Here is a 17,604-nt window from a genome sequence, read left to right as displayed (position 1 = left end):
GTTATTATGAGAAAAAATAGAAATTAAAAATTAAAGTATGTGAAAAGCATGATCATCAATGATTTCAGTGGAACTTTTTTATAACCTCAGGAAGCAATACTTAGAACTGGCAAGATGACGGAAAGAGCCATTTGGTGACTCCTCATTGGCAAGTGAAGCTGAAGCCACAGAAACATTTCAGAAAATTCACAAATGATTTAGCGTCATCAAATCAATTACCTTATTGACATTTTTAACTTAGAAAAGTATAGTGTACCGTGTTAAAAAATTCTTACTGTAATAACATCAATTCTTTAAAAAAAAAAAAAAACCCAAAGTCTAGAATTTTAAGGCTATGAACGTGTTCATCTGGGAGCATGTCCTGTGGAAGCCATCTTTAACTGCAGTTACATCCTCAAGATGCCGAAGTCAGTCTTCTCAATGGGAGCGTTGAGAGCAGCACTGATGCTGAGACCCAGGACGAGTCTGGTGTCCACTGGGTCAATGATCCCATCATCCCACAGTCTGAGAGAGAACAAGAAGAGAGTCATCAGGACCCACCGCACATGACCACTCCTGCCCTCCACACCCCAAAATACCAGTTCTTCCCTCAGTGCTGTCAACTCACAACAGAAACATCTTTCAAGGAAGGGAGGTAAAAGGCCAAGACTTCTAGGGCCAGAGCAATAGCAAAGCAGGAAGAGAGCTTGCCTTGCATGCTGCTAACCCAATTTCAATTCCTGTCCCCCCAAAACCACAGGAGTGTTTCTGAATGCAGAAACAGGAATTATGCCTGTGTACTACCAGGTATGGCCTAAAGAAAAAAAGAAAAAGAAAAGAACTGGCCAAGACTTTCAAGCTCCACTGAACATCATGGAACTTCCAGCTCTAGAAACTATTGTAATACAAAAACCTCAAACTAATCCTTGAGTCTGAAGTGTCTCTTCTGATATCTGGGAAGACTTTTCTGCTCCCCTCTGCCCCCCACAAACATAGAAATCAGGCTGATGTCTTGCCCATTACTGAAACAGAGCTAAGTCTGAGTAATGACCTCAAACCTGTTTCTAGTCAACAATTCTTTTTAAAAACTTAAATAAAAATCTCATTAGACTTCATCATAGTTTTATTAGCAAAATACTTGCACAGGTAATTCTTGATTTTTTGCTGCAAAAAGAAATATAAGTACTAGTTCTTGAACTGCTCGAACACAAATTGAAGCAGAAATTCTAGTTCGCTTTGGACCGACAACAAAATTTATAATGAATGACTGAATGAGAATTGCTTTATAAAGACACTCTGGGTAGGTGGCACTCTGCTTACTTACAACAAACTGCCTTCAGCATCTGGACAGTGCATCAATTATTAAACATATTTACACTGACAAGCCATGCATCAAATCTTTGCTCATAAAACATTCATAATAGGGGCCCATGGCTAATTTAAAAAAGGCCAACGTTGTAATTTGTATCCAAATCAATTGATCACATTCTCTTAGGAAGCCTGCAGCAGAAAACATGGCAGGGTGCTGATACACTGATAGACATTAAAGATGTTTCCTGGGCTAGAGTCATAATATAGCAAGGAGGGCATTTGCCTTGCATGAGGCTGACCTGGGATCAATCTCCAGCATCCCATATGGTCTCCCAAGCCTACCAGGAGTAATTTCTGGTCATAAAAACAGGAGTAGCCCCTGAATGCTGCAGGTATGACCCAAAACCAGACAAACATAAAAGATGAGATTATTCCCATGGCCAGGAAGATGGCTCAAAGTACTGGAGCACATGCTTAGCATGTTGGTGCCCATGTTCAACCTTTGCTCAACGGAGTTCCCCAAGCACCTCTGGGGAGTGACCCTTACACTGATTCCACCATTGATCCTCCTTCTATGCACCACTGGGTTTGCTGCCCCGCCCAAATGGTGACTTTCATAAAGACTCCAAGGATCTAAATATCTGATAAAAGTCTGATCATAATACCCAAGCAGAAGAAAATTAGTTTCTTCATCCATGTAAATATGAAGCAAGACATGGGAGGATATAGGAGCCCATGTAACAGCTTTCTGAACTGACAGCTTCAATTACATTGGATGAAAATGAAAGGACTGGGCCGGCGAGGTGGCGCTAGAGGTAAGGTGTCTGCCTTGCAAGCGCTAGCCAAGGAAAGGACCACGGTTCGATCCCCCGGCGTCCCATATGGTCCCCCCAAGCCAGGGGCAATTTCTGAGCGTATAGCCAGGAGTGACCCCTGAGCATCTAACGGGTGTGGCCCGAAAAACCAAAAAAAAAAAAAAAAAAAAAGAAAATGAAAGGACTCATTAAACACAGCCATGGTGCCACTGGCCTGGCCTATCCGTTTGTCTCTGAATCAGAGTGACTGACTCCCTGCCACCAAGTGCTTCAACCCAGGGTTTGGTATGGTGTAATCCAGACACCTTTGCTGTCTGTCCACCTTCTTTTCTGGAGATAAGTCTATCCAGACCATTTGCTCTCCTGTCTTCACTGTAACCCACTGAAAAAAAAACATAATGTGAACATGGACCACTGAAAAGCATTCAGCTTTTCTCAGGAGATAACGTATCTCAGGCATGGTTAAAAAAAAACAACTAAGTATATAATATATATTTTATAAACAACTAAGTACACAATATATATTTTCTCAAACCTCTTATAAGGTTTTCTATTTCTTTTAGGCTTTTCCTGGCTACTGTGTGTTGAATTAAAAATTTAAAGAACTGTTTATTTCTCAAATAAATATACTTGTTTATAAGTAAGTATATTCAGTCTTCATAACCTCAGCTGAGAGCAGGACCTAAAACAAAACTGTGTACTAAGAATCAAAGGAAACATTCTCCTGAATTTTCTCCCTTGCATTCACCCATCAGAAGCGTCAACCTCTGAATAAACTAATTCTGGGAGACATAACTATTTTTTTTGCTCCATCTGCCCAAGGGAGAAAAGGAAGAGATGCTGCTTAGACTATTCTTCAACAAAAGAACATTCAGGCTATCGAAAACCAGAGGCCTACAAACACACTTTGAGGTGATCATTTATTATCTCATGAAGGGGCAAATGAAACAAACAGCCCTGAAAGCTGTGATGAGGGTGAGGTAATGACAGTGTTGACACATAGGCCTGGCTGTGACAAATCACTGGCAGAGACAAATCACCGTCTGTGCCCTGCAGCTCACTGCTAACAAGTGCTAGTTAGCATGTGACCACCATTCGGCATCAAATGGGGAGGAGCAAAAGTGCTCTGAGAGTTACTCGACAGAAATTCTGGGATTGACACAAAGATGAAAACTAATTGGCCACAGTGACAGCACCCCCCTCCCTGTCCTGACACCTCAGCTAGGGGGTGGGAAGAGTAACAGTTCCTCAGATCCTAAGAGAAAGGGCATTTCAGCAGCATGTGACCCATCCAGTGGGGCAATTGAGCAACATCTAGAAGGGTCTCAGTGTGATCTGGGGAACTGCAGGAAGGCTGCACTCTTCCCAGTTGCTTATGCTGCATGGAGCCAGTGTCCCATTACATGGAGGCCCCACCTGGCACTGGAATAGTAGGGGTTTCCCTCCTCTTCAAACCGCTTCATGATGGGCTCTTTCAGAGCAGCTTCATCAGCACTTGAGAACTGAAAAAGAAGAAAAAGGCAGAGAGTTAGTGCCAGGAGCACGAATCCATTCCAGAAAACCTCGAGAAGAATAGGGCTTCCCCCCAAAAAACAAATAAAGTCTTCTCCAATAATATGGGGCATTCTCCAATACAAACCACATGCTGGGCTACAAAACATACCCCCATAAAATCAAGAGGACAGAAATTGTATCAACTATCTTCTCAGACCATGAGGCACTGAAACTAGAAGTGAATTACAAACAGAAATGAAAGTAACACTTGGAAATTAAACAGCTCACTACTAAACAATCAGTGGGTCAGAGAAAAAATCAAAAGATTCCCAGAAAGAAATTAGAAGATGATAGGAATTATCAGAATTTGTGGGATAAAATAAATATGGTATTAAGAGGAAATTTTACAGCAGGAGCAATAGTACAGAGGGAAGGACAATTATTGTCTTGCATGTGGCTGACCCAGGTTCAATCCCAGGCATTCCATATGTTCCCCTGGGTCTACCAAGAGTAATTTCTGATCATAAAGCCAGGAATATTACCTGAACACTGCCAGGTATGGAAATAAAAAGAAGAAAATTTATGACTTTGAAAGTATTTATCAGGAAGAAAGGGTCTAAATAAATAACTGCACAGCTTAAAAATTGGAAAATGACCAACAAAATGAGCCAAAAACAGGTAGAAGGAAATAATAAAACTTTGATCAGAAATAATAAAACTTTGATCAGAAATTAATGAATTGGAAACCCCAAAACAATCCAAAAGATCAATAAAAACAAGAACTGATTATTTGAAAAAAAATAAACAAGATCAATAAACCATCCACAAGAACTTACGAAGAAAGAGAAAGAACCCTAATTTATTGAATCAGAAATGAAAGGAAGGATTGTCACAACAGACACTACAGAAATTCAAATGTAACTGGAGATTACTTTGAGAAACTTGATGCCACAAAACAAGAGAACCTAGAAGAAATGGCTAAATTCTTGGACTCCTATAATCTCCCAAGGCTGAACCAAGATGATTTGGAATAACTGAATAGACCTACCACTGTTGAGGAAATTGAAATAGTAATCAAAAGAATTCCCAAAAACAAAAGTCCAGACCCAGATGGATTCAACAATGAATTATTTCAAACTTTTAAAGAGAACCTATTGTCCATCCTTTTCAGGTTCTTCCAGGAAATTGAAAACACAGAAACACTCCAAAACAGTTTCTATGAAGCTATTATCATCACTCTTATACCAAAGCAGAGGGCTCCCCACCACACACACACACACACACACACACACACACACACACACACACACACACACACACACACAATTAAAAACCAGTGTCTTTGATGAAAGATACAAAGATCTTTAACAAAATACTAACAAATAGATAGTTAACAAATAGTTAAAGGCTGTACACCAGGACCAAGTAGGATTAATTCCAGAGATGCAAGGATGGTTTAACATATACAAGTCAATCAACATAATACGCCATATCAATAAAAGGACAAATAAAAATCATGTGATCATCTAAATAGATGCAGAGAAAGAATTTGATAAGTTCCAGCACTTATCATGATAAGAACTCACAACAAAATGGGAATTGAAGGAACACTCCTCAATATAGTCAAAGCCACTAACTACAGGCCCATGGCAAACATCCTAGTCAATGGGGAAAAACTAAAAGTCTGTCCTCTAAGACCTGGCGCAAGACAGATTGTCCACTCTCACTCACTACTTTATCAATATAGTAATGGCAGTATTTACCATAGCAATTAGGCAAGAAAAAGATATCATGGCATCCATATAGGAAAGGCAGAAGTCAAACTCCCTGTTTGTAGATGTCATAATATATTTAGAAAATCCTAAAGACTCTACCAAAAAGTTTCTAGAAACAATAGATTTGTAAAGTGTTGGGCTACAAAATTAATACACAAAAATTCATGGCTTTTCTATATACAGATAATTAAAGAGAAGAAAAGAGATATTAAAAAAAGTCTCATTCACAATTGTGCCTCAGAAAATTAAGTACCTTGGAATCAACTTAACTAAAGAGGTAAAAAGAAAACTACTCAACAATGTTTCAAAAAATAAAAGAGGACTAGGGCCGGAGTGGTGGCACAAGGGGAAATGTGTCTGCCTTGCCTGCGCTAGCCTAGGACAGACCATAGTTCTATCCCCAGGAGTCCCATATGGTCCACCAAGTCAGGAGTGATTTCTAAGGACATAGTCAGGAGTAACCCCTGAGTGTCACTGGGTTTGGCCCAAAAAACAAAAAATAAAATAAAATATGGGCCAGAGAGATAGCATAGAGGTAGGACTTTTGCCTTGCATGCAAAAGGATAGTGGTTCAAATCCCAGCATCCCATATGGTCCCCTGAGCCTGCCAGGAGTGATTTCTGAGCACTGCCAAGTATGACCCAAAAATCAAACAAAAACAAAATAAAAGAGGACAAGAGAAAATGGAAGTATTTATCCTGCTCATAAACTGGGAAAATTAACATCATTAAAATGGCAATACATCCCAAAGCACTGTACAGATTTAATGCAATTCCTAGAGATATCCATGACATTTTTTAAAGAAATATATCAAACACTACTAAAATTCATATGAACAATACATCTCTATGAATAGTTAAAAAAAATCCTTGGAAAAAAGGCGTCACCTCCCTCATGCTAATGTGCATGTTTTGCAGTGAGGGAACTCTGGTTTTATCCTCAGCACCACACAGTTCCAAGAGTACTGTCAGAAGTTACCCCTAAACCAGGAGGAGCACCGCAAGATCTGCCTCTTCTCCCCCCCTCAAATTTTTACATTGGAAATGCAGCAATTTTGAGAAATGTCTTGTTCAAAGTTTCCCATGCCCTTTCCATCTTTCATTTCTATTTTCAGTATAATAACGTTATTTAATTCTGGTTAGATGACAGGGCCCTCCCACGCAAGGTACCCTTAACAATCTAAAAGTAAAATAGTAAAATAGATGGAAAAAATAACTCCACAATTCTGATGTTTTCAGGCACACAATCAAAAAAAAATACAGACTTATTTAAATCATTTATTTAAACATCTTTATGCCTATAGCTACTCGGGGCAGTTTCTTAAGTGCTTCCGTGGAAACTCTGAAAATTTTTAAGTGAGTATAAAAGTACCTCAAATAAAATGCCTCTAACAAAGAGGCTAATGAATGAATGGATAATAATGAATGGATAATAATAGTAACAATGAGGAAGAGGAGGAAGAGGCAGAAAATGTTTAAGTCTGACTTTCTGAAACCATTTCCAAGTAATTATCTTCTAATCAGAGTCTGGCCTGGCTGATGGCAGGACTGTGGCACTCTCTGGCCAGCCTGGACCCATGTGTGAGCCTGGAGATAGGAATGCTAGCGGTACCTGTTTGCCTTCTCGTGCTCTTTGGTCCTTTGCTATTGTGGCCAACACATTGGCTGCTTGCTCGCCTCCCATGACGGAGATCCGGGCATTTGGCCACATGTAGAGAAATCTTGGGCTGGAAAGGGAGAATGTCCCAATTAATTCCACTTAGGGCTCAGAGATTATTTTTTTTTCAGAGACCCATGTGTCTCTTTTAAATGAGTGATTCTTGAGTCTGGTCATATATTACAATCATCTGCAGAATTAAAACAAACACTAATGCCCAGAGCCCACTCCAGCTGTGGAGCCTGAGCATGGTAGCAGTTTTAAGTTCTTCAGGAGACTCACATATGTTTTGATAAACTGTATTCTCCTATTTCCTATAAACCTACTAACTTTGACAGTATCCACAATATCTTTTTTTTCACCTGTGGCTATATCCTACTTGCATTCCTGATATTATATTTTCTCTCTAGTTGGTTATGTTATGTTTTCTCTCTTGTTGGTTTAATCAGGTGTTAATCAGCTTGTTAATACTTTTCAAAAAAGTCAATGTGGGTTCCCCTGTGCACATTTGCTCTTCATTAAATGCTGTTTTCTATTTTCCTTCTGTTGTACATCCTGTCTTTTGAACTTTTCCGGCTGGCTGCCTAATGTGTTCATGTTCAGCTTTGCTTCTTTTCTAGAATATATATTTAAGGCTACAGACCTTTCTCTAAGGAAAAAGTCTTACCTTTCTCAGAACTTATATGAAAAAGTATTCTCACTATCAAGCATCTCAAAATGAAACTTGTGTGCTCCATCATCCAATCAGAACCTTCCTCATCAAATTCAATGTCAGCCTTTGAGATGACACAGACTATGGTGCAACTGAGCCAAGATTTGTAAAGAACATTTTATATTCAAATAAACCATTCAGAATCATAAAATATTTTAAAAATCACAACCATAGGGCCAGAGATAATCATACAGAGAGTGGTTCAAAAGCTTTGGTTCAATTCCTGGGTTGAACCCATATGGTACCCTGAGCCCTGCCAGGAGTGATCCCTGAACATCATCAGGTGTGGCTCAAAGAGAAACAAATAAACAAGAGTCACACTCAGGCATGCCTAGTCCAAGGGACCATGCGCAGTTCCTGGAAGTGAATGTAGCATTTCTTGGCAATAGACAAAGGACCTGCTAGATTGGAGAGATCCTGTGTCAAGAATTTGATGGCGTGCTCGCTTTGGCAGCACATATACTAAAATTGGAATGATACAGAGATTAGCATGGCCCCTGTGCAAGTATGACATGTAAATTCGTGAAGTATTCTATATTAAAAAAATAAAAAATAATTTGATGGCCCTGGGCCTGAATAGAGTTAGCATAGAAGGTAAGGCACTTGGGGCCGGTGCGGTAGTGCAAGGGGTAAGGCATCTGCCTTGCCCGTGCTAACCTAAGAGGGACCATGGTTCGATCCCCTGGTGTCTCATTTGGTCCCCCAAGCCGAGAGTGATTTCTGAGCTCACAACCAGGAATAAACCCTGAGCATCACCAGGTATGGCCCAAAAACAAAACAAACAAAACAACAACAACAACAACAAAAAGAAGGTAAGGCACTTAACTTGCCTTTTGTCCAGCTGTTTTGGCTGGTTAACAGACCCTAATTCAATACCTGGTACTGCATAAATTTTCCCCAAGCACCTGCAGGAGTCACTCCTGAGCACTGCTAGGTATGACCTCCCCACCCATAAAATAAAAGCCTGGTCAGGCTCCTTTCTAGAAGCCAGTTCTGGCACTGACCCATGCCGCCTTTCCAGTGTTTAGACACAATCCCTTCCCTTTCCTTTCAAAACTTTGGTGGGAATGTTGCACTGGTGAAGGGGGGGTGTTCTTTACATGACTGTAATCATACAACTATAATCATGTTTGTAATCACGGTGTTTAAATAAAGACAATTATTAAAAAAAAAAACTTTCAACCACCACCTACCTATAGGCCCTGCCACACATTCCATAGTTTCCAGCCCCATAGGATCCCCCAATGATGATAGTGATCTTGGGCACTTTGGCACAGGCGACTGCAGCTACCATCTTGGCCCCATCCTTGGCAATTCCTCCCGCCTCAGCATCTCTCCCAACCATGAATCCTAAAAGAAGAGAAACAGATTGGTGGATGAAGTATTAGTCTGCTTCTTTCTGGGGGGGGATGTGGGGTGGTGCATGCAGGAACAGAGGGAGGCCACATGAATGACTGTCAAGCAACCAACTCACAATGTGCTTCACTCAGAAAATGAGGGTGAGTGGGGAAGCCAGCATAGCACATGGACAAACACTGCAGGTACTTCTGGGTTTCTCCTGCACCACAGTGTGTCCTGCTGTCTGGCCCTGGCCCCAACCCACAGCACTGAGCACCACTGCATACTCCTGGAGAGCATTCAATACTACAATCAAGAACCCATGGGAGAGGTCCTAGGGGTCCCAGAGACCACACGGGAGACCAGAAAATAAAGGAAACAGGAATAAACTTCCCACAATGGATAGAGTCCCAAGGTGTCTGCCTTAAAGACTAGAACAAAGCCTGTTCAACAGACTTCCTGCAGGACAGAAGCACTGTAGGACAAGGACCACGCTGGGACATCTCACCAGTGATGTTCTGCAAGAATAGCAGCGGAATGTTCCTCTGGCAGCAAAGCTGGACAAAGTGAGTCCCCTGTGAACAAAGAAGACAAGAACTTTGTAAATGGAGGGAGAAAAAAAATCTGTAACTGTCCACAACCACAAACACCACTAGCATCAGACGTAAGATGGGGGGACCTTCATTTGGCTGGTGTGACCCTACACCAACAGTGATCATGACACTATGGCAGCAGTAACAGGGACACTAATGACAGTGACTGTGATGCTATAGAAACACTAACAGTGACACTGCAGAGATAGTGACAGTGATGACACAGACAGTAACAGTGGCACCACAGAGATAGCGGCACTGTAGAAATAATAATAATGACACCCCAGTGACAATAACAGTGATTTTATGAGACAGTGAGAGTGACAACACAGTGTCAATGAATGTAAGACCATAAAGACAGTGACAGTGATATCACAGATAATGAGAGTGACACCACAGAGACTGACTGTGAGACTACAGTGCTGCCTGCTGACAAGCTCCATGTGGCTGCAGTTGTCCTGCCTAGTCCCCTGCACGGTCAGGGGCATATGAACTGCAGGATGGCTGGTGTGTCAGGGATGGAGTCACCCCAGTGGTGAAACACAGGACAACAGGTGAGAGCTATGGTCCCGTGGAGACTCCTGAGCATACTCTAAGCAAACACTGAGAGCTCCACAAAGAACAAAGTATTTAGAAATCAGGCAGCTCGCAACAGTGTGAATGAAGAGGAGGACATCAGAGGGAGAGGTGAGTCAGAGAGAAAAGAACAAATCCCAGAAGAGCTCACTCCCCTGTGGCCCAGGGACAGGTCAAGGAAATGGAAGGGGTCAGGTGATGGCAAATTCTTAACCCTGGATTATAACAAAAACAAATATAAAAGTATGGTCCCCTAGCCCCACCAGAAGTGGTTCTCAATGCAGAGCCAGGAGTATCCCCTGAGCTCTGCCAGAATTACAAAAAACAAAAAACACCAAAAAATATTTATTTTAGGGCCAGAGTGGTGGTGCAGAGTGGTAAAGTGTCTGCCTTGCCAGCATTAGCCTAGGACAGACTGTGGTCTGATCCCCCGCATTCCCCCCAAGCCAGGAGCGATTTCTGAATGCATAGCCAGGAGTAACCCTAGAGCAGTGATCCTCAAACTATGGCCCGCGGGCCACATATTGTATTTGTATCTGTTTTGTTTCTTCATTGCAAAATAAGATATATGCAGTGTGCATAAGAATTCGTTCATAAGTTTTGTTTTTACTATAGTCAGACCCTCCAATGGTCTGAGGGACAGTGAACTGGCCCCCTGTTTAAAAAGTTTGAGGACCTCTGCTAGAGCATTACCAGGTGTGGCCGAAAAAAACAAAAAAAAAATTTTAAATCTTTTTTATTTTTTGGTGGTGGAGGGACTGGGGCGATACCCATAGATGCTCACAGCTTACTCCTGGCTTGCACTCAGGAAAGTGCTCAGGAGACCCTACATGATGCCAGAAATCAAACCTGGGTTGTCACATGCAAGGCAAGTGTCCTACCTGCTGCACTAAAACTCACACTAAAAATAATATCAAAACTCTATTGGGATATCTCCAGGGACATTATGTTTTAATGATCATATGAATTTTTTTGTTTATTATTCGGTCACAACAGCAGTGCTTAAGGCTTTCTGCTAACTCTGCACTCAGGAATTACTTCTGGCAGTGCTCAGGGGAACAATATGGAATACTGAGGATCAAATCCAGGTCAGCCACATACAAGGCAAATGTCCTACCCACTGTATTATCATTTGAACCATGGAACTTCTTTCAGGTTGTAAAGAAATAGAGTAAAATCGTCAATTTTTTTTAACTTACAAATAAATGGGAACTTAGATGAGTGCTAGAGACATTTGATTCAAGGTTGAGAAACAGATTTGTTAATAGCAAAAAGTAATTATTCTTTCTCTGCTCTTTTAAAGATTGTAAGAGAACTCTTAGAAATAATTTTCTTTCTCCAGGAGGATCAGTCTATGGTAGGAAGTTTGTAGCAAATAGCAGGGGAGTGCAGTTAGGAGATTAGGAGAAGGCCAGGTGATATAGAAGACAGTGATATAGTTGGAAATGATCACTCTGGACAAGAACTGGGTGCTGAAAGGAGATAAAGTGATATGCATGATATCCCTTCAGTCATAGTGTCTAAAAGAAAAAAAGGAAAAAGAGAGAAAAGAAAAATGCCACAGAGTCAGGATGGGGGAAGGCAGGAGAGAAACTAGGGACATTGTTGACAAGGAATGTGCACTGGTAAAGAGATGGATGTTGGACATTGTATGACTGAAACTCAATCATGAACAACTTTGTAATTGTGTCTCTCACAGTGATTCAATTAAAGAATTTACTTGCAAATAAAAATTTTAAGTCATTTCCGTTCTTTTTTATTCTATATTTAATGTTGCCAGAAATGCCATGGCAAACACAAAAGTAATGATGGATAGATCTTAAATCTAAGATTGAGGAAATTGCATAGACCTTTGGGGCTTACTTCACCAAAGGGTATGTCAGCTGTGTCTGGCCCTGATTTATCTGTGCTTCCTCAACAAACCAAAGTGCGGTCTCAGCCTGACATCTTCTCCAGCGATCTGTTGTACAGTTGCTGAGGATATCACTTCAGAAATCCTCAACATTTTAAGAACTAGTCACTCTATACACTTATACAGAAGTTTCTGTAGTTTTGTAATCAAAACAGAGATTCTAAAGAACCATAATAAAATGTTACTAAAGGGTCAGAATGAGAATATAGTGGATAAGACAACCGATTTGCTTGCAGTTGATCAAAGCTTGATCCCTGGCACCTCATCCCCAAAGCCCTGCCAGGAGTGATCTAAGAGCATTGTTCTCCAAAAAAATTAACAAAATTTTAAAACATTACTAAAGATTATTTCTGGTTATAAGTGGGGATAATGGTTTCTTTATTTTAACTTTGAGTATTAGAATCACAGTGGGGTAGAGGAAAACTCCTCCCCTATCCATTCATTCACAAGCTGCAGAGGCGAGAGCTGGGCTTGGAGACCCCACATGCCAGGAGTTGGTCCCTTGCACTGGTATGCGGTGGGCACTGGACTGGACAGCAAGCCAAAGAACCCCCGGACTGCCAGTTAGTCCGGGGGGCCAGATTCCCCCAGGCCAGAATGGTCTTCATGGCCAGATCTGGTAACCTGGGCCTTGGGGGATGAAATGGGATGGAGAAAAACTCCTCCTCTATCCATTCATTCACAAGCTGCAGAGGCCAGAGCTGGGCTTGGAGACCCTTCATGCCAGGAGTTGGTCCCTTGCACTGGTATGTGGTGGGCACTGGGCTGGACAGCTAGCCAAAGAACCCCCGGACTACCAGTTAGTCTGGGGGGGCAGATTCCCCCACGCCAGAGTGGTATTCATGGCCAGATCTGGTAACCTGGGCCTTGGGGGATGGGATGGGGTGGAGGAAAACTCCTCCCCTATCCATTCATTCACAAGCTGCAGAGGCCAGAGCTGGGCTTGGAAACCAAACATGCCAGAACAGCTAGCCAAAGCAGACTTATCTCAACCAGAGCAGACCCTCTGCAGGGGTGTCTTTTTTTTTTTTTTTTTTTTTTTTTTTTTTTTTTTTACTGATAACCATTTTCAGAAGCGGGCGCATTCGCCCCTGCGCAACATATACCCTTTTTTTTAACATCGTCCAAAAATATTCTAATTCTTGACTATTTATAGGAAAGGAAATGGAATATCCTATATATGGAGGATAGCACTCAAATAGATCTCTGAAGTCAGTGTCTCAGTGAATGTTATTTTCTATACAGTTGTCCTCTCTGACTGCCGAGCCTTATCCTTAAACATTTCATCTATACAATGTATATAGCCCCTCTTCTATATTGCCTTTCCACACCCAGAGACCTTTCTACTCCCCTCATATCCCAACCCGGATTTGTTATCTCCCCCTTATTTAACCCTCTTTACCCTCAGTTTTTAACTCGTTAGGCACCAAGATCGACCTCCTTCCCAACAGACCACCATCCAGCTCGTCAATGAAAGACACCCTCTCGATCCCTCATCTTGTGTCTCAGCAAGAAACCACAACCAATAAGCCTCCTGACTCAAGCTTGTGACCCCTCTCACCCCCATCAAATTGTAGATGGTTACATGATACTGGATTCAGCTACAGCAAAACCCCCAGCTCAAGGACACTACAGGACTCTGAAATGCCGTAAACCATATCTTAGACCAATGTCTGTGATACGAAAAAGTACCTTGGCTTTCACTCCCCACAAGAATATCTCAGAAGACCTAATTGGGAGGCCTATGTTGCCTACGTAAGCTTAATACCTTTATAATAATGTATCTTAAGATATATATTCTTGGGCCGGGAAGGTGGCGCTAGAGGTAAGGTGTCTGCCTTACAAGTGCTAGGGTAGGACGGACCGGACCGCGGTTCGATCCCCCGGCGTCCCATATGGTCTCCCCAAGCCAGGGGCGATTTCTGAGCTCATAGCCAGGAGTAACCCCTGAGCGTCAAACGGGTGTGGCCCAAAAACCAAAAAAAAAAAAACAAAAACAAACAAACAAAAAAAAGATATATATTCTTAAACATACAGATAGCCTCTCCCATCACTTTCTTTTTTCAAATACCTTTTTTTCTCAATTTCCTTTTTTTATATCTCAATTTTATCTATATATTCTATTTTTTATATATACATATTTTCTCTACCCTTACCAGTTTTGGTGCTGCTTGGTACAAAAACTAAGAAAATGTCTTGCCTGGGATAAAAGCTCAGACCACACCACAGATTATGTATGTGTAGCCTGTCATCCTTACCTGGAATAACACCAGCAATACAAAAGGACACCATACGTTTTTGTATAGGCACAGTAAATAAGGGGAAATCATGGACTCAGACACAAGATCTTATCTTCTAAGGATAAGAACTCACACTTTTTATACAAGGGTGCCTCCTATCCTGGACATATGCCATGTGGATACAACTCATTCTCCACGAGATTGGACAGTGTTAGTTCATTCTCAAATCCCAGATCCCAGACGTAGAACTGAAACAACCCCTGCAACAACACCAGGAACTAAGCTCTGTTGGGAGATATACTTGTGCCAGTGTTAATATGACAACAAGGACAGCGAGGAAATGACAACTTGACCTAAGACCAGGAGGTCCTATCACATCACCTAACACTAAGTGGAAATCAGAAGATGTATTGTCCTTTGAACTATGAAAAATAAGAGTGCTAACTACAGAAAACTGACTTTGACAGCCATGACTGGACAGAACATACCTTGACACCATTAAGGAAAACCCTACCCTAGGCTATAGCCCAGGTCTCTTACAAAAATCAAGATTTCTTAATACAGAGGCCCAATTTTGACAACAGAGACTGAGCAGAACCTTTGGAACCATAATTTCCTAGACTTCGGCTTAGGGAACGAGCAAAAACATGGAGCACATGATACAGAAAACTGAACACACCAACAATGTTGGAACAGTACCTCTAAAATCTTAAAAAGACTATTTTAGGCCTTGTCCTAGGACCTGCACAAATACCAAGATTGCTTGCTACAGTGACCTTATTTACTCATCCACAACTGAGAGGAAAGGTTCCTGACACCACAAAAAAAAAAAACCCACAAATCTGGGATATGGCAATGAGAAGGTATGGAGCCAGTAGTTGTTCCCATGACAATATGCTTCAAGAGTGGAGAAACCCTGAATCTCTTAGGCCACGGGAATTTCCTTCCTTCCCCAATACTTACTGTGCCTATACAAAAAAATAAATAAATAAAAAAAGGTCAGATAACACCAAACCCTGCCACTGCAGCACTTTTTCTGGTTTTGTTTTGTTTTACTTTTTGTTTGTTTTTGATATTATTTTCCTTCTCTTTTTTCTTCCACTTTTTTCTTTCTTTTTCACTTTTGTGGATATTATTCGGTGATTTTTTTTCTTTTTAGTAGTTGATACCAAATTTTTTCTCCTCTTTTCCTTAACCTTTTTATCTCCAACAGAATAGCATAACTTGAATCATTCAGCCTCTAAATTGAGGGGGGAAAGGAATGATACCAAGACCACTCATATGAACATATAGTGTAAATAAAAAATGACCAGACTGGAACACCAAACAGAATAGATACCCAACCTCTAACAAGCTGTAAGGTGGAGACCAGTTGCACTAGGATTCTGGGGGGTAAAGGAGGGCAATGTGGGAGACATGCTGGGAACAGGAGTGGAGGGAGGACAACATTGGTGGTGGGAATGCCCCTCATTCATTGTCACTATGTACTGTAAATAATTCTGTGTAATGAACTTCAGTCACAATAAAAAAATAGTACATGGGGAAAAAAATAAAAAGAAGAATCATAATGGGGAAACAATAGAATGAAAGAATACAGAAACAGAAGATGAGTTTTCCCTCAGTTGGCTAAGAAAGAGTTGAATGACCTGTTACCTGTGTTGGGAATAGAACCTTAACCTTATTATTATTTCTTCACCATTTAAAGAGCTATGGCTAAACCATTTTTACTCAGGAAAACATCTTATCAAGTATGTACAAGTATTCCTACTTAGGTCAACTAGACATAATGAATGGTTTTGAATACTATGCCAAAAGATATTCCAGAGTTCCCTCTTTTAAAATCTACTCCCAGGGGCAAGAGCAATAGTGCAGCAGGAAAGGTACTTGCCTTGCACACAGTCCTTGGCTTGATTCTTGACACCCCATAGAGACCATATATATGGTCCATCAAGCCTATCAGAAATGATTCCGGAGAGCAGAGCCAGGAGTAAGCCTTAAGCACCACCAGATGTGGCCCCAAAACAAATATAAACAAATAAAATCCAACTCTCAATTAAAAACAATCCTGTGAATTAAGAGCTGGGGTTTATCTATTGGGGAAATCCTGGACTAATGAAGGAGTCTAGGAATTCTGTGGCAGGATAGGGCAGTAGCACTACACATATGAAAGAATAATGTTGGTACTGGCCAGAGTGATACTACAGCAGGTAGGGTGTTTGCCTTGCATGTGGAGGATCCAGTTCTATCCTTGGCTTGCCAAATGGTCTCCCCAAACCCACCAGGAGTGCTTCCTTTGTGCTGAGTCAGAAGAAAGCCCTCGGGCCAAAGAGAGAGCATGGAGGTAAGGCGTTTGCCTTGCATGCAGAAGGATGGCAGTTCGAATCCTGGCATCCCATATGGTCCCCCGAGCTTGCCAGAAGTGATTTCTGAGCATAGAGCCAGGAGTTGGGTGTGACCCCTCCAAAGAAAAAGAAGTAAGCCCTCAGCAAAGCAAGGCATGGCCTCCAAGCCAAAATAATAATAGTACTATTGTTAAATAAATAAACCATAGAAAAATAAAACAAAATCCAAGACCAATTAAAAATATTATATGTCTCAGCAATACCGCTCTGGGTGTTTATCCAAAAGAATATAAAACACTAACTTGCAAGGTCACTTATTGCCCCTATGTCTATAGCATATTCACAATAGACAAAATCTGGGACTCCTCTAATTTCCCATCCACAGGTAATAATGGGCAAAGAAACTGAGGTACATATACTCAGTAGAACACTCCTAACCCACAATATATGATACTGGTTCTCACAGAACATGGCTGGAATCTGAGAAGACTGAGCTGAGTGAAATAAGGAAGTGGAAGACATCACTGAATGGTTTCATTCGTCACATCTGAATAAGCAATCATGCTGGCAAAAACCAACAAAATTAATCCTAGACTCAGTTGAAATGCTGGAGGTTCCCAGAGGGAAACAGATGGAGCAGTAGATGGAATAAGAGATTTTATGTGACGGTGGTATGAGAGTAACAAAGAGAAAGGTGAGGAGGTAAGCCTTCAAAGCTCTCTAATGCTGTAAACAAAGAGAAGTAAAGAAATCAGAGAGCAATAATAAATCTTCCCATTCCTAAAAAGAATAATGATAAACTGATGATGAAATGAAACAGATTAAGTATATGTTAAAATCACCTGAATAGGGACCAATCTC

The 17,604-nt window shown here is 41.2% G+C and overlaps 1 protein-coding gene and 1 non-coding gene across 2 annotated transcripts in view; one reads left to right on the top strand and one right to left on the bottom strand.

The window, feature by feature from the left end:
• Positions 1-284: 284 nt before the first annotated feature.
• The window catches only part of MCCC2 (methylcrotonyl-CoA carboxylase subunit 2), a 60,981-nt gene continuing 43,661 nt past the window's right edge, over positions 285-17,604 (bottom strand). The window contains exons 13-17 of the mRNA XM_049768786.1: positions 9,589-9,655; positions 8,936-9,092; positions 6,986-7,100; positions 3,522-3,607; positions 285-504 (exon numbers count right to left, since the gene is read on the bottom strand). Of these exons, the coding sequence (XP_049624743.1) occupies positions 387-504; positions 3,522-3,607; positions 6,986-7,100; positions 8,936-9,092; positions 9,589-9,655 (543 nt within the window). The 3' untranslated portion in view covers positions 285-386. The remainder of the gene's footprint in view (positions 505-3,521; positions 3,608-6,985; positions 7,101-8,935; positions 9,093-9,588; positions 9,656-17,604) is intronic.
• Positions 8,181-8,284, top strand: LOC126002251 (U6 spliceosomal RNA). Its single transcript, XR_007493008.1, has one exon. It is a non-coding gene; the product is annotated as a U6 spliceosomal RNA (small nuclear RNA).

This window comes from Suncus etruscus, chromosome 2 (genome assembly GCF_024139225.1).
Source record: "Suncus etruscus isolate mSunEtr1 chromosome 2, mSunEtr1.pri.cur, whole genome shotgun sequence".
Lineage (NCBI taxonomy): Eukaryota > Metazoa > Chordata > Mammalia > Eulipotyphla > Soricidae > Suncus > Suncus etruscus.
This window is presented reverse-complemented; position numbering and strand designations above follow the sequence as displayed.